The following is a 23,259-nucleotide window of genomic DNA, read 5'->3' as shown; positions in this document are numbered from 1 at the left end:
TAAATCTGTCATTTGAGAGACTATCTACAAAAGAGATGAGACAAAGAGAATAAAAAAACTAAATGATGAAGCAGGAAAAAATAGAGGAAAGGGAGACTAAAAGAAGATAACTGAAGATTGCCAGGATACATGCTAGGGAAGAAAGGGCAACAGATGTAGAAAAGCAAATGCGCTCTATTAAACTTTAGATACTTAACATTCTTTCTTTCAGTTACCCTGAAGTCTTAATTTGGCCAATAAATTCTACTCTTTGAGCTTGAAAAACAGCGATAATAATTTAACACTAATCAGCGTTGTAGCCAAGGCTTCTGACTTTCTGTTTGCACTGAGCATTTTAACAACTTAAGCAAGGGGGTTTTGTGGGAAATTAAGTCTTTGGATAACCATCCAGAGACTACTCCACTTGCAAAAGGCCACTGACCGAATTCAAAGCAGGGCATAATTACACCTAAATACTCAATTAATCGTATAACTAGTATGCAGACTCATAAGTGTGCTCACTATGTTTCTAGTAAACAAGGTCTCATGGACTAAACCAAAGACCTGCAAAGGTTAAACAGCCTCATTACTTCACGCTTGGAGTAAGAGCTTCCCAAGAAGTCTCTGAAACTGAGAATTAGAACCATCGCATTCCAGCACTAACCCTCCTATCCTTTTTTTTTTTATATTTTTTAACTATGTTTCATTACCCTAAGATTAATCTCACTAAAGGTGAGGCAACTGGAGTTGGCCATTTTGAGAAACTTCTACTAACTGCTCTATTTCTTCAGCAGCTTAAAGCCATTCTTCAAAAAGAAAGCCTGTATAAATGGAATTTCTCCAAGAGATTTATTTTGAGCATTAATCTTTCATATAGATTCAGCATGTACAGGTTAACCACCTTGGAACGACAAAATCAAACACTACGCTTCTTCCTAAAATATGAGGCCTAAGGATTAACCTTAACTTTAATAATTACAAAGGTAATGACATAAGGTGAGGAGGTATATCAACTTTTTCTTCACCTTTAAATAACTAAGAATTCTCATTTCCTCATTATAAATATTCCTCCAGATTCACCTTCAAATATGAGGTCCTGTTGCTTGTTAAGTGGAGGCAGAACAACTCCAAAGGCAATCCCTACTGAGGTTCACTGAAGCATTATTGCCTTAAGACTGAAACTCTCAGGGCAAATAAATATCGCTGAACTTTCAACAATGGTCCAAACTCTCATCAGATATATTGCTTTAACAGTCTCACAATATGATCACGAAACAACTGAATCAGGAAAGTGCTTCTCTGAACGGAATCAGCATTCACCTTGACAAGTTGGTCTAGTTTGCTGTTTCCTCATAGTAACCTCCACTTCTAAATTGAGATTAACCCTGTTTATGTATATTTTATATACCCACTTTTTCTGAAGGCTCTTAAATTATTCATTCTCACATTAGTCAGTTAATGGTGAGGTAAGATCACGTATATTTTCCCCAAGTCAGATTTTATTTCAGTTGACAGGCTAAAATACTACAGCATTTTAACCTAGTATTTCAGTAATTGAGTTTCAATTCCTCATTTTTTTCTCTCCCATGGTAGTTCTTTTCATGTACACTTTTTTCTATATCATCTGTGTAACATATCTAACAGAGTTAAGCTATCTTTTCATTCCAGCTACACATTTTAAAATGTATTGCAAACAACCCCAAATTTCTTCACCTACTTGACATCAAAAAATGGAAACAAAAAGAAAAAAACCTCAAACTCCTAACATAATGTAAGGCTTTCAGTCCACCTAGAAGCTACCTCAGTTCTGCTATTTTCTGTGACTAAATTTAGCTCATGTATTAAGTCTACAAACTGACCAGCTATTATAAAATTATCGCCTATTTTCCAGATTTTCAGATAAGAAAGAACATCTATCAAAATTAAATGCAAGTGTCCACATAGAACGATTCATCTTAAGTTTGAACATGTCTATAATGTAACATCTTCAAGAATAACATAATAATTTCCTCTCTGGCCAAATATCAAAATGATTGTTTGATATAAATTTAATGAAAGTTAATGGGACAGGATCAAATATACAAAGAGACGGTCAAAGATACAGAATTTCATAGCAAGGAGTGCTACATCAGAGTACAATACCTCTTCTATGTAATTCCAATAATTTCTCCAAAATGAATCTAACTTTTAATTACATGCAGCCCTATTACAAGTTCATGACAGTCATCTTGTTCCATTACTCATTTTCCCCAGAGTTTTTTTCCTGGTTTCCTATATCATCTATGTTTCTACATGTCAGCTGTCATTCACTTCTTCAACCCTGTACAGTTCCTAAAACTCACATTATTTTCAGCCCCACAGACAGATGTTAAATCCACCTGCAAGCCAACTGGAACAGTACTCTTTGCATGTTCTTTCTCATGTTTTGTGTTGTTTTCATATGCAACAGCACAAGACATCCCACGCAGCATTTACACTTCAGTGATCCCATTTAAACACATGGCAAGGAGCTGAAACAGGAATAACTGTAGACTAATTTATGCAAATAAAACATGGGCTCTCCTGTGCCTACAACATTTTCACAAAAAGATGGGAAACAATGGAATGCATCCAAAACCTGTGACGACATCACACAAACCCCTTTCTTTTCTACAGCATATAAACCAAAAGTACTTTCAGTAATATCTGCACGCTTCGATATAAAGACAAAAAGGTTCCTTAATCTACTTCTTTAATATCTTATGAGTTCTTTGAAACCTCAGAAATAGTTTCTGGCTTTTCTTCACTACATTTAATGGTAAGAATCCTTCATGTTTATACTTAAGATCTAACAGGCCTCTTCATAAACTAAATGTATTACTCACCGGAAGTCCACGAGCACCTGGCAGTCCCGGCTCACCCTTTAAAAGACAAAAATTGAGTTTTTCAAGCAGCATTAGCACGAAGTTTTGTAAACATCATACAGGAAAATGCCCTCACCTTCTAGAGGGTATCATTCAGGGGACATATTCTGCAAGTATTATTCACTTTATTAACGCTATGCTGGTTTCAGTGAGGCTTCATAGAAAGGAAAGACTTTCTCAATATTAAAAAGATACAGTCTCAGGCCTTTTTTTCCCCCTCCAAAAAAAATTATTCAAACATGCTGGTTACTCTGTCTTCGGATGTATATTTCATTTGTCTGATTGCTGATGAAGTCAGATTTCACTCTTCTGGTTCCCACTGCGTATTACTATGACATAAATACAGCACAATGAGATGGAAAGAGCCTCACCATTGCTGAAGATGTTCAACCTTAATGTCATCAGTGTAATACCACCATTCCTTAGTGCTGGCTGGGGGAATGGAAGTTGCTTTGTACTGTGTGAAAAGAGTCCAATGGGTCTGTATTCTGTAGATGTTTTAATAGTGTAAGAAAGGCTAAAGCATCTCATTAGTTGCATAGAGACAAACAAAAATCCTGCTTTAAAAAGAAAATCTCATCATTTCATGCATAATTTTATTCTTACCTTCTGTCCTTTTGGTCCTGTGGCTCCACGTGAGCCGTCAGGTCCTGTGAATCCCTTTGGAAGTAACATATACAATGTTAATGCAAAGGTTACGTGGTTTTCTTAATCACCACAGAAAACATTCTAAAACACAGAGTAACAAAACTATTAAACGAGATAAGTAACTGCAGGAGACTTATAATTCAAATGCCTATTTACACGTACAGATAGAACTGCCCAAGTTCAAAGCACTAGCTTGTGGTGACAAACATCAGAGCCTGTGATATGTGTCCTTCAAAAATTATTCTGTTAAATCACAATTAAACTAAACACATGATCTCACACAATCTTACTTCCTCTTAATAGGAGACTGATGAATTTAGTTCATGGATTTGGTTAAAAACAACGACTATCAGCATTTTCCATTTCAAATAAACCATTCATTGATCAAAAAAAAAAAAAAATCAACAAAGCTGCCAGGCTGGTTCTGAGGTTAGTCTTTGAACCACACTTGTCTATCTGGCTAAAATTAAAAAGCAACCATGATATTATAACTACAAATTCATCTGGAGTTAATTTGTTTTCTTTCGTTTCCAAATTTTTAACCAGTTTATATGGCTTAGAAATTTCTAGATATCTATAAGAAAAGCCTTGCTTTTATGTTTGTCCACTACCTTTCTTTTTTACTACACTTTCAGCAATTCAGTGTTCACCCAAAGGGATGTTTTCCCTGATAATTTGCTTTCAAAAGCTTACATGATCATTACAGGCAATTACTGTACAGTATCTTTACTCAGTCTATTAAACCTGACACTGAAAGAGTTTGTGAAAGAAAAACAAGACTTAAAAAGTCAGAACTGCCTCACCAATTAATCATGGAAGGTATTATAAATCTAAAACCTCAATTAAAAGTTGAATGCACAGTGGGAGTACAATAGGGTCCCATGTTTTGTCTTCAAGTGAAAATAAAAAAGGTTCACTATTTCGGAACAGAGTATTCTAGTGCTACAGTTTCACTCACCCACTAACATGCAAGTGCAAACAAATATCAAAAGTTAAGCTGAGTTTAAAATGTTCTGTTTCACCTGATTGTGTTACCATGAATTCTAGTAAGGAAAAAAACCCCACACCTTAAGTGAAAATTTTAAGAGGCAATGACTTTTAAAAGTCTACTTATAGGGGTTTTGACATGTACAAATGGGTTGTGGTCCTGTATTGTTTTCAAGAAAAAATGAAGTGGTACAAGACATCACTCATGGCAAACCCATTTCCTCTTAGAGATTTGAAATTTGAATGGTTTAACTAATGACCATTTCAGCTACATGTCCACTAAATCTCTTTTCAGAAGCAAATTAAAAATTAACCCCTGGCAGTATTGCAATCTTCAATAAGTATTAGGCTTCTTCATTTATATATTTTGCAATATTCTCTAACATACTATTTGTTGTATATAATCTTTATTTCTGATGTTTTAAATTATAAAATTATTCTACCACTTAACATAAATTAAACATAAGCTTGCCTACCTCCTTTTATAAGATCTAAGTACTAATGTAACAAGGTTGCTTCTTAGCAAGAAATAATTTTGAATACTGTTCTCGAGAGAAACATGAAGAGTTTCCCGAAAATGTACGAAGGTGTTTTTATTACCACTAATTTATTCAGGAGATACAACTTAACAGGCCATCAACACTAGATGATGTTGAAACTTTATAATTCAGTATTGTTTTCCACAGAGAAAGGAAGATACATTAGCAGGTACTGGCTTCAGTGGCTGAAGTCAGGCAAGTTGTTGGATTTTTTTTTTTTAGTAACACTTTGCTGAAACATCAGGCCTATAGGGCTCATCCGATTTTTTTTTTCCTTCCTATTTTCTCCGTTTCAGGGAACAAGACTAAAATTACTAAACATAACCTCTCCACCCACCCCCTTCGCCATTAACCACACTGTGACCCACAGGGGTGATGATGAGGGAGCGGCGACGGGCAGAGGGGAGCGCACCTCTCCCCTGCCCGGGGACGCTTCGGTCTTGCAGGCGTCACTGGTCCCATCACAGCAGACCGCCCTGTTCAGGCCTGGGCTTGGATCCCCCTTCTTGCCCTTGCTGCCCCGCTCTTCACCCCGAGGACACAGGATGGCCTCTTCCCCAACCCATCACTGCCCAGCGCCCTCTCCAGAGCAGGGCGGCAGCACCCAACAGCCCTTGGGCTGCTCCTCAGCCTGGCTGTGCTCCACCGAGAGCATCTTTCAGCTTGGAGAAAAACACCTTTCTGCTACGCGTGCCACTGGCACTCACTGGCAGCTGTGAGGAAGCCAGAGACCTCAAAAGGAGGTCATGCTTCTGCAGAAATAGACTAAAACCAAGTATTTTTCTTAAAAAAAAAAAAAAAATAGAGGAGGAAATTCCAGAAAATAAAGCATACTCACATCGGCTCCCGGCTCTCCAGGAAGGCCAGGGGATCCTGGTTTGCCTGCATCCCCATCTGGACCCTTCAGGGTTTAAACAGACGGTTAAGCATGTTTCAGAGAGGGAAGCAGAAACAACAGAAGCGAATGCAAAATAGCTGAAATCACTTACCGGTGGACCAGGGGGGCCGTTTGGACCTCTCTCTCCCTAACAAGATATGAAAACGAAGGTATTAGTCAGACCTACAGCAACCTTTTATGGTCCTTCATGAAAAACACCGATTTATAGATTATCAGGAATAATGTCAAACTGATTCTTATTGTAGGAAATTAATATTAAACTCACATGATCTCTATTACAGACTAACAGAAATAATCACAGAAACTTCTGACAGGAATTGGAGGAAACTACACAGTCACTCCTATCAGGAATAACGCCACAAATCCTTATCATGCTTTAGTATGAGTGATACTACATAATCTCTTTTGAGATTAGAATTATAAAACCCCTACACCCCATTCAAGGCAAATAATCATAGCATATGATGCTGATTACATAAAATAAATAATCCTGTATTTTCCATATCAGAGATAATCTGAAAGGCTACCTTATCCTCTTGCCCCAGCCTGCCGCAGAGTATGAAACTCATCAATTCCTATGTGGATCTGCAGCCAAGTTCAAACTCCTCAGGGTCAAATGTTGACAGTAAGGACAGTGCAGGTACACCTCAAGGTATTTTCTATTTCCTAGGCAGCGTATGGGAAACACTTACATCGATGCCATCAATACCGGGAACTCCTGGTGGCCCTGGCGGACCTGGGGGGCCTGGTGGACCAGGGAGACCTCTCTGACAGGGGATAAAAAAAATGAGCAGTTAGAGCCTGGCAAACCTGAAAGAGCCAGTCTGGGAGGACCAGCATAACAAGAGGCAGCTTCTACGGGTTACTCAGGGGGTCACAGCTGTGATCAGGGGCTGCGTCCTCATTCCACGCATGTCAGGACCCATAGGCCTTGTATCCCATCTTAGCCATCGCTGTGATGACTGGCGACGCTCCCTTCATGGACAGAACGGGGATGAGGTGTTAAGCCCCCCTCCCTGGGTCTGGCCACCCTCCTGCGCCCCGCGATGCTGGCAGGGGCAGGGCAAGGCGGAGGGGGCTCGACTCCCTGACCCCGCAGGAACTGAACGCCGTAGACAACGACAGCGTCGCAGAAACAAAAAGAGTGATCTCTGCGAATCAAACATTGAAATCCACTAAGCTACTCTAATTCTCACCCAGCCAACACAAAGCAGACAGTCTTCCTAAGAGCTCATGCTAGCAAAGAAAATTTAAAACAGCCCTTTGCCTACTTGTCAGGCTCAGCGGTTTCCCCAGTTTCCCCTGTTTCCTTAGGATTACATTAGCATCTACAGAGGCGCTTTCTCAAAGCACCGGGCTCCCGAGGGGGAGGCGGGAGGCGCCACCAGCCCTTGGAAAGCGAGAGAGAGGCTTTTACAGGTCTCCCTCCCCATAATGGGGGGCTCTGTTCTCTTCGAAGCGAGCTCCAGCCGCGGCCCCACAACGGTGCTCTGTGAGAGAGGGGCCGGCCCGGCTCTTGCTGGCGCCCTGCGCTTGGCCCCTTGCTCCCCACAGCGCTGCTGCTCCAGACGCCTTTCCTCCCCACGCCAGTCTTCCCAGTAAAACTCCATCCGGAGGTAGTTGTAGATGGAGCTCAAGCCCCACCATATCACCAGGCACCTGCCTGATACCTGCCTGATACCTGCCAGGTAGCACCATGTAGGCACCCACCGCCTGCGGCCGGCTCGCCTTCCCCCTGCAGAAGTGCCAGCGCTGTGCCAGGGTCTGCCACCGCTACTACGGGGCAGAAAAGGGTCGAAAACCCTGCAGCGGGTCGGTGCCAGGGCACGGCAGAGAGCGGTCGCCTGTCTCTCTTCAACCGCGCCTTTTCCCTGAGCACACAGCACCGTCCCTTCTCCCACGCTTACCTCGATTACCGTCTGGCTTATCTGCGAAGGAGAAAAACAAAGCCAAAGTCAGAATAAACTTACTTGAGCCAGGCAGAGGCAAACAACCTGCAGGAAAAGCCCCAGAGGCAGGAGGCCCCGCAGAGCCCGGGCCATGGCGATGGAGGCACCGGCCTGCGGCTGCCGGGGCGGGCGGCCGACAGGGGAACCCCGCCGCAGCCCCTCGCGGCTGCAGGCTCAGCCTTGGGGAGGGTCGCGGGGATTGGAGGAAGGCCGAAGGCTGGGAAGGGGAGGACTGAACGCCGGCAGTGCCTTAACCCTTTGCCCTGCTGCTGTTGCTTTGGGCACCGACCCTCACCACCTTCCCCCGCCCAGCCCCTGCCGGGAGTTTCCCGCCGCGGGCTCCCCGGTGGGGCGGCAGCGGCGGGGAGGCGGCTGCGGAAATCCCTCCCGCCTGCAAGGCACGGCTTTCAGAAGCCTCTCGTCCGAGCAGCGGGCTGCGGGGACGGGGTGAGGGGGAGACAGTAAGTCACCAAAGGGTTAACATGAGGCTGCTGCTGCGCTGGGGCGGGGGGTTGGATTTCTAAAGGCACCAAATTCCAGGCAGGTATGTTAAAAACTGGCATCTCGGGGCAGAAAAGGGGCGAAAAAAATATGAGGCTCCTGTGGGCTGCCGCTGGCAGGCAGGGACTCGGTGGCACCTGGCGGCGGGCAGGGGAGGGCAGGGCAGGGCAGGGGTGGGCAGGGCAGGGCAGGGCGCTCACCCGGGCCGGCAGCTCGCCGCAGCCTTCGCGCTGGGGTCGCAGGGGGTCGCAGTGAATCACCATCCATTGGATTTCGAACTGGCAAAGGAGATAAAGATGGCATTAATTCGAGTCGGGGGGTCGCGCTGGCCGAGGGTGCGGTGGGAGGAACACTGGTCAGCTAACGGCGTGTTTTGAAAGGTGGGTGTTGAGTGGTAATAGCTACGGGTGTAGCGCAGAGCCCAATCCGGAGCAGTGCTTCACCCTGCCTTCCTCCCCCATCCCTAACTGGGGAGGTCTTTTAGAGAGCCGGCATGAACCTGCCGAGGGATTTAAAGAGAAGGCGATATTCATCATGTGTCATTTTTCACACGTTCTTCATAAGCACAGGCATTTTTCCTCATGCTTCGTGGTGGTTTTATTAGACACACAGCAAGGTTTTCTCTGAGTGGAGGGTTGTGCCCATGAAGAATGGCAGGTCTGAGGACAGAAACGTGGTCTAAGCATGAGAAGTTCAAAAAGCAGGATCGTATGCACGCTCAACAGGCTGCAACTGAATAATATACATCTGTGAAATTTCGCATCTTCTTTGAACATTTGCATTTGGCAGTGGAAAACAACACAGAATTAAGGTAAACCTCTTCTCAGAAGCTGCAAGTAAAACTTGCTTGATGTGCTATATAGACTGAAAAACATACCCTTTGCTGAAAGTTACTGAATAGCTCAAACATAGAGCTTCAGAGGTATATCCGTTGATGTATAATGCATCACGTAGAATTTTAAGTACCAGAAACATTAAATTGTGCATATTTACTGTATCTAAGTTTTAAAGTCTTGGGTTGTTTTCCCTTCCCATCACACACAGTATCAGCTTGGCTTATGAACCACTAATGAGTAGTTTATCCAGAGATGTCTCAGTTTGATGACAAAATTCAGAGGCTCCTATTCCTTTCTCTTCATTATGGATGGCTGAGGAGCTGGGGGAAAAGAAAGTTTTGTGGTTTTTTTCTTGTTACACCATAAAGCCCTGATATGGAAAAGACTCTGATTTGTTTTTTTTCTGAAAGGCTGAAAATAGAAGTGAGTGTCAAGGAGGCTATCACTTTTTATTTCTTTACTTCCCCAAGTCTTTCTTCTTATTCTGTTGAGCTAAAGTAGCTCCCTACCATCCCTCCCACAGCAAATAATGTCTTGATGCTTCCTGGCTGCCTTCTGTGCTCCCTCTGGGATATCTCATTTCTCTCTTCAGTCCCAATCCGTAACTGGTGCAGAAGGCAGACTGCCATTCTGAGATGCTTTCCTCTCCCGCCACCATCCTTACATTGACTTAGTTGCATACTGACTGCTAGAGCTAATAAATGCTTTGAGTCTGAAATCCTTTAAGATCTCTGCAAGACACTCACATATCCACAAGTTGCTGCTTTTTTTTTTTTTTTTTTTGCTTTCACCTTCACCACTTCAGTGCTGCCACTCCTGAAATCCTGGCTATCACATCTCTACTGTTCTGTTTACTTTGCAGTCATCACAGTTTCCAGAGTGCTGAGACTTGAGCACAAGTGAGGCAGTACCCTTGTTTCTTTTACCTGTTATCTGACACCACTATCTGCGAGTCAATTCTCTACCTGCTTTATTCAATTCTCATTTTAAAACCTTTCCCAGCCCTGAATAATGGACAACTGAATGTCATAATATACATATAAAAGAACTGAATATATACTATAATATAATACTACAAGGCAGCAGCAGCAATACAATAATAAAAATAAGAGGGTGTCTGGAATCTGAAGATGAAGACTCATAGAAAGGCATAAAATGGGATCAAATGATACCTATATGATAATTTGTTTCATACCATACAACTAGATTCTGAGTCCTGAGCCTCTACATTATTCACCTCTGAAGCTCACTTGCAGAGGAAAAGATGTCCATAACTGACTCCAAAGCAGTTTATAGTCTATTTCTGATTTAGATAAAAATATATTTCTGATTTAAATAAATACTGTTTTAAGTGACAGAATTTCTACTTTTTCAGTTTGTTTAATATTAAATTAAAATTATATTAAAAATATTAAAATCAAAAAGTCATCCATTCAGTAGTTAGAAAATACCATACTTAAGGTTACCTGTACAAACTTAATTTGTATGTAATCTGAAATTGTGTGATTCCACACTTCTTTCCTTAGAACACATCCCTCATCCACAAGACCAAATGAGCAAGGCCGTGGAAATGGTTCCCATACTGCAGAAACCATAAGTTTGAAAGTAAATGGGGCAAAAGGTGGTAAAAAAAGAAAGGACGGCTTTGTGGAAAAAGCAGATAGATGCCACTGAACGAGGCTGCTTTTACTTCGTAATTCTTATATAGTGCTGACAAATTATTTGTATAAAAATAGTCTCATTTGAGAGCATTCTGCACGGGGTGAGAGGAGGGAATTTGATGCCAGAAATGAAGCATCTGGGTTCAGGTTATGCAAAAAAGCTGATCAGTAACAACCATTAACTGAAATCAATAGTCTTGAGCTGTGCTTTCAAACTTAGAACATGGTGCAAAATCTGCAAACACTGAAAAAATTACTTCTAAGACATATCACCAGCAGCTAATATCTGCATCAGTGCATTCTAGGTTTTTTATGTAGATAAACATTGATTCTTTTTTTTTTGTGTATGTGTCTGTTTTTTGGCTTCTGTACTAACACGAGAAAAATTTAGGTGGATAAAATGCTAATTACTGGGTTGTGTTAGACTTTGATGGTAACTGTCCAATTGCTAATGTCTGTGTCTTAAGAGAATACTACTAGCAAATGCATATACATTTTTTAAGTTTGAACCCAGCTTTTCAACTTTGAATGTAATCAATATTAAAATAGAGATAAATTTATTAATGAGATTATAAAATGTGATTGCTTGCTGCACTGAGAACTTGACTCAGGGAGCCAGAAAATCCTTTTAGTATCTCATGTGTTTTCTTCCAATGCTCTTGAATGGCCAAAGAGAAAACAAATTACTTTGTTTTGTTCAAGATGGGATTTGAGTGGTCAGCATTAAGTAAGGCCTGGTACTCTCATGAGTTTAAGACACACACAAAAGGTCTGAATAAATAAGGCAGGCATCCTATGCAGACTCATTTTTTACATTTTACTAGTATTATTTACAAAACACTGCACCATAATATGAATGTAAAAGGAGAAATATTTTGAACATGCAGCTTTTTAGTCAACAGTTGCTTAGCCAGGCAGCATTTTTTTAAAAAATAAACTGTGGTTGCTCTGTAAATTTTTTGCTTAAAGCTTTTGTTACTGTTTTGAAGCAATATAAAGCAAAAATTGAGATGAAACCTGTTTGACTTTTTTAAAATGAAAAATGAAAACTCTTTTCTGGCAAGGTAGTAAAAAGTGTGACTGGCCTCCCATTGATTTAGGAGAGGTGAGAGAAGGGCAAATATGTCCTAGCCTTGCTGCCCAGCTACCTTTTTCCTCGCCAGCATTGCGCGATGATGTTGTTGATTGTATCAAGCTGATTTAAAGGACGCCACTATTTTGAAGGTGTCTCATGTAGATGTGCTATCGATATCGATACAAAGTGTTATTAAGGGTGAAATACAGGCGCAAAGTTCTCAGAAATTAACCTCAGATAAATTGGGAGAAATCATAAAACAAGTTATTAAAATGTAATCCTTTAAGACCTATCGGTGTTTAAGACCCATAGGTCAATACTTCTGACATCTGTTTTCATAGATTCCTACAGGATTTCTGTTTCATCTTAATTTCTAAGTCAGCACAGATATAACTGGATTAGTTGCGTCTGTCTGTTCCCTGTTTTGTCATGTTAAATTCTATGGAAATGCCTGAAGATGCCCACAGCTTTGCACGTCTCAGTGTCAGCTATGCAATTCAGTTGTCTTATTAGTGCTTTAGATGAGAGAGATGAAGGTTAAGTACAATGCAAATGAGACGTAAATATCGAGGGTAGAGCTTTCAATATAGCATCAGTCACAGGGAAGCGTTCAGCAGTACCGCAGGCTTTAAGGAAAACTCAGAGCACATTTGCAGGTCCCTTCTGGGAGAACTGGCTCCCTGTGCCCCGCTGGGCTATTGCTGCTTCAGGGATGATTCAGGGGAAGACATCCCTTCAGGAGAAGTACAACTCAGCTAACCAATTTTCAGGAGAAAGTTTTCCACAATTTTTCGCCAATGATACCTATGTTTGTTCCAAGGGAAGTCTGCTATCAGTTCTTTGTACATTTGTTAAGTGACCAAAAATAAGCTACACATATTTAAACTTATCTCATTCTAGAGCTATTTTAAACATGTTTTATCCATTTTCCTACATCTCTGTAATGGGTTTTTAGAGCTTCACTTTCCTCGCTTCTAAGACATTTCAAACTCTTAGAACAGTACAACAAATTCTGGTGCTATCTGACCTTCCATAGCAAGGGTTCAGCCTTCTGAGTGTGAGATTTCACAGAGTGAAAAAAACTGAAACGTGACTTCTTACAATTCACATACACAATCTGTTCTACAATGTAAATTAATCCCTGTTCAGCAAATATTGATAAGCAGCTTCCTCTTAGATGTTGCAAGTCATGCAGCTGCCCTGAACTAGTTAGCAGCATTAAATGTCAATTAAAAAATGAGCAAGGATCTCTTCTAGCAAAGTGTCTATTATGGGAAAATCAGGATAATGCCTCAGAAATTGCAGAAACTAAGGCAATTCATGTCGTCTCACAGCAGTTAATCTTTGAGCAGTAAGAAATGAATGCCCCTACCTCTCTATAACAGACGTGATTTAGAGAGTAAGTTCGTTTTCAGTTTTGAAATTATGATATATCTTGTATTGCTTAGAGTTTATAGTGGATTATTTTAATTACTTTTAGGTAAAAAGAACTATTTTCTCTTTTATCTAAAAAAAGATAAAATGCAGCTGTAAACCTGTATAAAAAATTGCCCTTCGTAAAACATTCTAGGAATCCTGGAATAAATCTTCGTAAAGGCTCAAAGGCAAACCATAGTTTCTAATGGAACTCTATCTATTACTCTCCTAGGCAATCATGGTAACAACAAGCAATAAAGAATCTCTTTTAAAATGACATGCATTACAGTGGACCTATACGAAGTTGACCTATGCTGCAAGATAAATAAGAGTACCCATAGAATATTGCAAAAAAGAAGAATAAGAAACACATAATTTATATCCTTTAAAAATTGTACCACTGGAAGTAATATACTTTAACCATTCCTTGAAATAAATTAGAAATTGTACCTGGGACATATTAAATAACCAAGACTAGTGAGATGTTTAAACTCAGTATAGTCAAGCAAGTTAAAGAATAAGTCTAGAATATCCCTAAACAGATTTATTTACTCTGTTTAAAGAGAAATTAAATGCATAAGCTAAACCAGAAACTTGAGCAGTATAAACAGGTGGTTTAAAATTACTAGGCCATCAGATTGAGTAATTTCTGTATCATAATTTCAGATAATATGGTCTTCCTAAATCTACATTTTTATAATATCAGGTTGGACCACTACCATTGTCAGTTTTGGGTTCATGGCACAGGCCATGCAATTCAATCTGGTGAGTCCTATCGCAAACTCACAGTTTCATCTGAATTGAAGTATGTTTTTTAGACATCCAAACACAGTTTAAAAACGTAATGTGATGCTTACCTTCTTCCTTTCCTGCTAATTTGTTCCAGTGCGTCATTATTCTTTTGTCAAAAAATGTGCATCATATTCCTGTTTTAAGGCCTACCTTATGCAAAGATTTGATTTTTTTTTTCATAAAATGCACTAAATATGACTGAATCTTCCCAGAAACATGCTGAAGGTATAAACAGATATTTTGCATGAGGAGTGGTGAATTGTAAAAATGACTTAATTCCATTTTGTCCTTTCATCCTTGAAGAGGGGCATCCTAGATTTAACGTAGCTTCACACTAGTGCCTAAAGATGTATGTGCTTAAACACAGATGAGGCAGAACTTAATGCTAGACACTCTTCCCTCACCAGACGCCTGAAGAGCCTAGGGTAATTAGTATTCCTCATTTGTTTCCCTTGCTGAAAAGAGTAAGTTTCTGAAAACACAAGCTGGAGAGGAAGGGGGTTAAAATTCCAGTTTTCCTCTGCTGCTTTTCCTGACTTCTTTAATCCTAGACGAAGGTCAGCCAGAGCACCAATGGAAAAGAGGGAGAAGTCCAAGTTCTTCTACCATCTCTCTCCTCATTTGTAGGCTCCCATTTCTAATCATTACTTCAACAAGCAACAGGAATCCTCGTTTTTAAAGGAATGACTCTGTGACTAACTCGAGGGCACAGGCACTACCTGTAGCACTGTATAATAGGTGTTGTAATACTATTACGTTAACACCTATAGATCTCTGCATTTAGTCTAAATAGCTTTCCAAAGAGGAATACAATATTGGGGTAGAAAATTTTCATCCTAGTAAAATGCACAGAATATGTAATGTTTTCATCATCCCATTCATCCACCAGTACCCCTCAGACCAGTTAGCAAAGCTAACATACCTATGCAGCTAATCATTACATTATCAGCTCCAGCTAACAGCTGTTTTGAATGACATTTTCAAAGACTAGCTTTTGTTTTCAACAGAATTAGTGTAACTTTTCAGCTATTGCTATTTATTATCCATACCTATAGCAACATACTACATAGCCACTTTCAAACACCTAGGGCAGCTTTCTGTCATCGTTGTTCAAGTAAAAATTATTTCTATCCAGTGCAATATAGTAACCTACACATACAGAGGTGATGAAGCACGAGATGCTTCTTTTTTTGCAACATTTCCTCTTCCGAGTTTATACAATGCTGGTTATCCTGTGGCCACGTTTTTTTGCAAACAATGTGAAATATAGTTAAAAGATTACATCTCACTTCACTCTTCTTATTTCAAAGTTGATGCAAAACTTCAGTGTAGGAATGTGGAAAATGGTTACAATATATAAAGTATCTGATTCGCTTTTGCCATTCAACTTGTTTTGAAATGAGTACCTTACATATAGATACAGATATAGATATAAATACATATATAGATATCTTACCATATTACATGTTCCTAACACATTTAAAGAGGATCCTTGGAAAAGGAACAGGGTAATATATGGAACTTTGTGATGTTTTCTGCAATTTTTTTCAACTGTGTTTTGGAACTGTTTCCTTTTAATCTACAAAGTGAATTAAGAACTATCCTTCCCAAAGTCATTTAGCGTTACTGTGGGAAAAAATTGTTACATCATTCATCATAAGGTGCAGAATAACTCATTAGCTGAAAAAACACTAGCTGAGAAATCACATGCAGATGTGACAGCTGCATTTTTTTTTTCTGTCAGAAATTACAGGTGTGTCACTTTGTATGTGTTTTATGTTGATCACTCATCTCAGAAACTGAATAAGATAATCAAATAATAAGATCCCAGAGGTGTTTTGCATTTAGTTTTCTTTGTTGAAGGGCACAAAAACATTCAATATTTAACATATGTCACCCCCAATGTTATTTTCTCCACCAAAACAACTCTCTTTGCAATGTAGTAACATGAAGAGGATATTTTCAGCATTAAATCCACTAACAAGATATAAGTATTTCACTGCCTACTCTGGCTACACAGAATAAAGGAGCACTCCACAGCGAGTTTAGGTGTCTGCTACGATGCACAGGGAAAGTTAAATATCTAACAAAGGGTTTCACAGAGCCAGGATGTGGGGGTGCGATGTCCTGAGCTAGCCAGGAGAAGGTGCTGTGGAAATGGGTGGGCTTTATGTCTCACCTCTGCCGTGCCCTTCGCTTGGATTGGATCTAGTCTCTGATGCTACACCTATCCTTCATAGGAACCATAAACAAGAACCTTCTTTAAGAGTTCACTGTCTACTCCAGGTCAGCCTTTTTCAAAAAACTCAGGGTAGTTAAGGAGAAAAAGCAACTGTTAACATGATCATACCAGGTAGCACAATGATTAGATCAATCTCCTGAGATATAATGTACTCATGATAATCTCTGATTTAGCACTGAGGTTTAAACATGGGTCTCTCATTTCTTATGTAAACATCAGAATAGGTGAAAAGGACCTCTGTCAATCTCCCTTACAGGAGATATTCCCTTTGTATTAACGATTTAAAATATTCATTCTGCCAGAGACACATATAATTATCTCTCGCTGATGGTCGGTGCATGCATATGATAGAGAGGTCTCAGTTCTTGCTCAGTGAATGTTTTGCTCTTTTTTGTGTGAGGTACAGTCCACAAATCCATATCCTGAGACTTCCTTCTAGATCAAGCTCCGCATATGAGATAAGCAGAGGAAAACTCAGCTGATACACCCAGACAGAGCAGAATCCAATGACAGAAGCGTGATGCCTGAGAAATTTCACTATTGTAACTTAGACATAACTTGGGTCATCTCTTACCTTACACAGTATATATATGTACAAAATTTAAAAAGGAAAGCTAGTACTTACCTGCCAAGGAGTTGTAAATTTCTGCCATTTTTGCTTTCAGAAAACATTTGAAGATGCATTCCACAAAAAAAACAAAATCAAGTGTAGAGATCCTATATAACACTTTTTGCAGTAATAAAAGATTTTGGAACTTACCGGAACTGAAATTTGAGGATTATTTTTAAGTTTTCCAAGCACAGCAAAGCCATCAACGCTGATTTTCCCTTTTGGTTTTATGTTTAAGGATTCTATTTTAATACAGTCAATAAAAAGTGTGACACTGTTTGCTTCCACGCTTATCATAAGCTTGTGCCATTGGGAGTCAAACAAGAAAGGCAAATGCAAAAATGATGCCGTTTGGAGACTGCCATCCACTCCTTTGTAAGAGAACTCAACACTTTTCATTTGACCATTAAGATTCACTCCAACTTGTTCTTTTCCTGAAGAATCCTGAATCTGCCAAATAGTCCAGTATTTCTGAAGTGTGGCCCCAGTCATCCGAAAAGTAGTTAGAAAGGAATATTCATCGGGCAATCCGTTGGAATATATGGCACTGTGTAGGATCAAAATACAGTACATTTATTGTGTGTTTGTTCTGAAAAGCTTCACACACCACCACAGAGTAATTAGAAACAGTTACTCAGTGGAACCATATTTCAACCATATTTTTATCAGTGCTCTTCTACATGCAGAGTCCTGAAACAAGATGTGCTTTTGAGTCATTAGTGTTGCTCATGGCGAAGGGAACTGGTTCAGAAAAGTGGGTTCTTCCAACAGAGTACACTGTTTATGATAATCCATTTTAAGTGTAATGCATGGAGCAACAACAGACTCCTGCGTCACATTCAGAATGTATATCTTACAATTACTCTATTCCCTACTATTAGACTTAGAAAATCAGTCAACTCAGTGTCACTTTATACTTGACCACGTATATAGTCAGTGCAGATCTGATTTGGTTTTGAAGACACAAGAATGTCTTTTGCAGATGGGTTTTCTTGTTCAGCCTGACAATAACCGTTTTGTTCATGTATTAGCTATCGCTTCAGCAGAAATCATTGAACAAATCATTCATTGACAAGATATATGCACAGTGAGAACCCACGCTATGGCGGGGTAAACCCACGTATTATGTCCTGCGACATTCAACCATAAGACTAGAACTAGCAGGAAACATATTTGCTACATATAAAATGTTTCATTCTTTTGCAATTCCTGTAATGTGAGATTTGGAAACACATAGAAGTACTACTGGCTATGTCACTGTGCAAAACATAAATGTTGTTTTTTCTCTCAAATATGTCAGCAAGCCCAGTAGACTATTTTAAAAATACGCCTTTTCACATTCTATGAATTGTAAAATTGTAGTATCGTAATCCAGTTGATGTCAATATATTATTTGCCATCTATCCACATTCAAGAATAAGTTGGATTCAAAAAAATTATTGAGATATGCAGAACTATTTTGTTACTAGCTTTCATTAGAATAATTTCTCAGGCATTTTGAACAAAGATGATTTTTGAGTGGCAGATCAATCCTATCTCAGCAGGAGTTTAGCAATCTCAGGCTGTAGGCTAAGGGGAAAAAAAAAGGAGAAAAATGGAATAAATTAGTTCTTATTCTGTATGATTGATGACTACTGATTTAGTAAGAGAGTACTTCCACATAAAATCTCCAGGGTTTGTAGTTTGGTGTGTAAGTGTCCAAAGCTGTAGTGCAATCATATTCCAGCAGGCGACGGCACAGCCTCAGCAAGGTTTCAAAACTGGGGGAAGCGTGGCAGCAGCAGCAGCTTCACCTTTTTAATAAACTACCCCAACTGCTGGTCTTCTTTTTCCCCACGAGTCTTTACATACACCTGAAAGCTGGTGTATGAGAAAGAGGAATGTTTAGCTGGAAGATTATCCCGTTACAAGAGGTGTGAGATACAGAAAGGTAGGAGAGGGGGTTCCTTGCCATTATCTTTTAACTACCTGTGGTTGCTATGACTTGTACCTCTGTTGACTGCAGATGCAGTAGTCTGTCACAGGTGACTTTGTCTGACAGGATTTTATCTCACTTGTGTTCTCTTACTGTTTTATTTCAGTTTGTATCTTGCCATCTTAAATGCAAATGTCAATGTGTCGACATACTTTTCCTCCTGTTCTGAGCACTTTCCAGTGTATGCTGTTGTCACCCATCCTGTTAGGCTTCTAGCTTTCTGGGCTGCATCAAAAGGAACGTGGCCAGTTGGTTGAGGGAGGTGATTCTGCCCCTCTACTCTGCTCTCGTGAGACCCCACCTGGAATACTGCGTTCAGCTCTGGAGTCCCCAGCACAAGAAGGACATCGAGCTGCTGGAGCGAGTCCAGAGGAGGGCCACGAAGATGATCCGAGGGCTGGAGCACCTCTCCTGTGAAGACAGGCTGAGAGAGTTGGGGCTGTTCAGCCTGGAGAAGAGAAGGCTCCGGGGTGATCTTATAGCAGCTTTCCAGTACTTAAAGGGGGCTTACAGGGAAGCTGGAGAGGGACTTTTTACAAGGGCATGTAGTGATAGGGCAAGGGGCAACGGATTTAAACTGAAAGAGGGCAGATTTAGATTAGATCTAAGGAAGAAATTTTTCACTCACAGGGTGGTGAGGCAGTGGAACAGGTTGCCCAGAGAAGTTGTAGATGCCCCATCCCTGGAAGTGTTCAAGGCCAGGTTGGATGAAACTTTGGGCAACCTGGTGTAGTGGAGGGTTTCCCTGCCCGTGGCAGGGGGGTTGGAACTAGATGATCTTTGAGGTCCCTTCCAACCCTAACCATTCTATGATTCTATGATTATGTTTGTATTTTCTTTCCCTTTCTGGGAACATACTTCCTCTCCCTATCCAGACACACATTAGTCTCTTGCTAAGCTCCTGATCCAGTTCAGCACATCTTTTATGGCCCTCAGTATCCTTCTTCCTCCATAAAACTTCTTAAACAAGTATTTCAATGTCCTCTGCTGCTAAAACCTTAGCTCATCTGAGTCATTTATCTCTTCATTTACTGAATCCTGCTGTTTGTTCTTGCACAAGAGCTGGTTTTACTACTGCCCTACTGAAGGTGGTACTGTTAGGTAATTTTTTAATTAGCCTTTGTGTGACGTTCCACTTTCCCTCTGTCAAGTTCAGTGACTCTAGGGGATCTGATACACTGAGCTCTGCAGCTAAAGGAGGCATTGTTAATCCCAGATCCTCTGAGGAAAGGTTTTCATTCTTTCTCTGCACTGATAAATTTTGCTGTCATGGCAATGCTGGTTAAAATATCACACACATTCTTACACCCCTCAGCTGACATACCTATACTGGGGAAAAAAAAAAACACAAACATACAATAAAAAAATTTGTAAGTAAACATAGTTACACTTTTTGATTAGAAGATTGCTTATACTAGATTGGCAAAAGGATTCTGTGCACCATATTTAGCTATAGTGTTAGCCCTTTACAAGCCATCATATGGGTCCTCCATCTTTTTCAGAAATTAAAATAGAAAAGAAATATGTTAACTTTGTGAAATGATACAAAATGAAGAAAAATTGTATAAGAGCTTCTGACGTTGGTAAGAGAAAACTAAATTATAGAAAATGTATATAGAACAGTAAAGCTAAAAAGTCAGTACACAAACATGGATAAATCTTTACATTTTTTAAAACTTCTAATAACAATTAGAATCAATCAACAATCAGAAGAGCTGCTGACTTTAGACTAAAGACTCAGTATCAGAAATATGACTCAACATAAATAAGCACAGCATGACTGATCGCCGGAAAGGCACTCTGCAAGAGACTGTTACTGAGTAAGAGTTATACCTATAATTCTACATGCGAAGCAGAGACAGATTCTCATCTCAGTTGCTCCAACAGTAAAGAAAAGCAATTCTGTTGGCTTTAGAGGTATCAGCGTATTTCAGTACACAGTTTTCCCCAAAACCCATGATCTTTACATAGGCAAAAACCCTACTGAAGTCAGCAGCTTAAAGTGCTAAATATTTGGAAGCCATGGCAAATTTATCATGATATTAACATAAACAATTGTAGAGAAATTATTCCTCCATCACACTGCAGAGAGAACAGTGCTGGATTCTGTAATCTTGAACAGCTGGTAACAATATAAACACTTAAATTAATTCCATAAATTATTTTTAACATACATGTTTCAAATTCCACTAATTTATTGAAGTAAATCAAGCAGTTTTAAACTTAGGATCAGGCAGATGAGCAAAGGCAGAATTAATATGTAAAATTATTTCAAGTACACAGGCCAAATTAAGTCCTGACCCATTTCCTACCCACTTAAAATTGCCAGGGATATAAGCCATCAAAGTATTTTTTTAATCCATTTTTATAACTTAAGTTTGTAAGATAGCAGTCAAGTCCTGCTTTCCTTGTGTATTCAGAACTATTGCTAACTGATTTAAGCGTGAAATGAGCGCAAGATCAGACCAATATTTTATCAGATATTTAGGCCCTTGCTTAATATTTTTAAATGCAGGTTGGAGAAGTGGGGAGGGGGGAGTGGGGTTGAAACATTTGTAATTCATCTAAGGGAACTTCTAAAACACTACTGTTTTCTTTTAATCTTTTTCATAAATACCTAAGAGTGTTATTAATCCCATAACTTGAGTGCTTACCAGCAAGATTTCTTTCAGATTTCAAGGCTAAATCCTCCTAAGACATCGATATATCCAAGATAAGTCATCTGGCTAGGTAGTAGAAGCCCTGAATAGTCCCACTAACTTCAGGATTCATCAAAAAGCAGCAAGTATTTTAAGAGGTTAAATATGTATTGATTTGAATACTACAAAATAATTGCCTATTTTATTAAACCTGTTTCTTTGAGAGTTAATTTCTTAGGTGAGCTCCATTGCCCACTGAGATAACTCATTCCTTCCTAAATGGAGATGTTAGAAATGTTAGTACAATCCACTAGAGGTGGCTGTGGAAATTCCTCTGGCCAACGTCATGATAATGCAGCATTATATACCCAGGGGTGGGGGTTCCTTTGCTCAAGATGTAAACACTTATGTCTGCACCTCCTGAAGCCTACTAGAATCACAGCTGACCTGGCAGGCACTACCTGGCAGCCATGAAATAAGCAATAACAATAAAACCTAGCTAAGCATTTTTAAAAGCAACTGTCCTAAGTCATTAGCCAAAAATCATTTGCTAGGACTCATTACCCTTAGCTGGTCTCTATTCTTCAGAAACATCCAGTTCTAAGCTAATTATTTCTCTTATGAACTGATTAATTTCTTAGCTGCATTTTGTCTTTTCTATTACAGTGTCATCAACAATATCACTGAAGCAGTATTATGTAAGATGTCTTACTTGTAATGCAAAAAGAAAAGTACCTGAAGAACTTTGGTGGCTGGATGTGGAAAAGCCAGACCTTCAGGCATATGCATTTGAGAAACATTACTTCACAAAGAAGCATTATTCCCGAAGTTAAAAACAGGAAATCAGCCTATGAGATTCTCTGAATGTTCCAAGCTTACTGATAAAGCTATATAAATTTCCTATTTTCATTTTGTAATTTCTTATCATAGTGTGTTTCTCATGTCACCTGTTAAAGTGGTCTGCAGTATGCCAATACCCTAAATGTAAACACTGTTCAAAAGGCAGATTCAGTTTTTACTTTGCTCTGCTTTCTACTGAGATGCAGATGAAGGCAAAGAGATACCAGTTCTAGATTCGTAGGCTACCTTCACGCTTCACAGGGAGGTCCCAGTTGACTAGAAGTTAGCAAATGTGATTCCCATCTACAAGAAGGGCTGGAAGGAGGATCCGGGGAGCTACAGGCCTGTCAGTCTGACCTCTGTGCCAGGGAAGGTTATGGAGCAGACCATCTTGAGTGTCATCATGCAGCACGTACAGGACATGCAGGTGATCAGACCAGTCAGCATGGGTTTAGGAAACGCAGGTCCTGCTTGACTAACCTGATCTTCTTCTATGACAAGGTGACCCACTTAGGGGATGAGGGAAAGGCTGTGGATGTTGTCTACCTAGACTTTAGTAAAGCCTTTGACACCGTTTGTCACAACATTCTACTAGAGAAACTGGCTGCTCGTGGCTTGGACGGGCGTGTGCTTTGCTAGGTGAAAAACTGGTTGAATGGCCAGGCCCAAAGAGTTTTGGTGAATGGAGCTAAATCCAGTTGGCAGCCGATCACAAGTGGTACTCCTGAAGGCTCAGTTGGGGCCAGTTCTGTTTAATATCTTTATCAAT

General features: G+C 40.0%; 1 protein-coding gene across 1 annotated transcript in view; it reads right to left on the bottom strand.

Moving 5' to 3' along the window:
* The window catches only part of COL9A1 (collagen type IX alpha 1 chain), a 70,114-nt gene that overhangs the window by 40,004 nt on the left and 6,851 nt on the right, over positions 1-23,259 (bottom strand). The window contains exons 5-12 of the mRNA XM_086625275.1: positions 17,187-17,583; positions 8,599-8,682; positions 7,862-7,882; positions 6,647-6,721; positions 6,046-6,081; positions 5,895-5,957; positions 3,489-3,542; positions 2,844-2,879 (exon numbers count right to left, since the gene is read on the bottom strand). Coding sequence (XP_086481401.1) covers positions 2,844-2,879; positions 3,489-3,542; positions 5,895-5,957; positions 6,046-6,081; positions 6,647-6,721; positions 7,862-7,882; positions 8,599-8,682; positions 17,187-17,583 — 766 coding nt within the window. The remainder of the gene's footprint in view (positions 1-2,843; positions 2,880-3,488; positions 3,543-5,894; positions 5,958-6,045; positions 6,082-6,646; positions 6,722-7,861; positions 7,883-8,598; positions 8,683-17,186; positions 17,584-23,259) is intronic.

This window comes from Tauraco erythrolophus, chromosome 2, assembly GCF_009769465.1.
Source record: "Tauraco erythrolophus isolate bTauEry1 chromosome 2, bTauEry1.pri, whole genome shotgun sequence".
Taxonomy (NCBI): domain Eukaryota; kingdom Metazoa; phylum Chordata; class Aves; order Musophagiformes; family Musophagidae; genus Tauraco; species Tauraco erythrolophus.
Note: the sequence above shows the minus strand (reverse complement) of the source record. Positions and strands in the feature narration are given on the sequence as shown.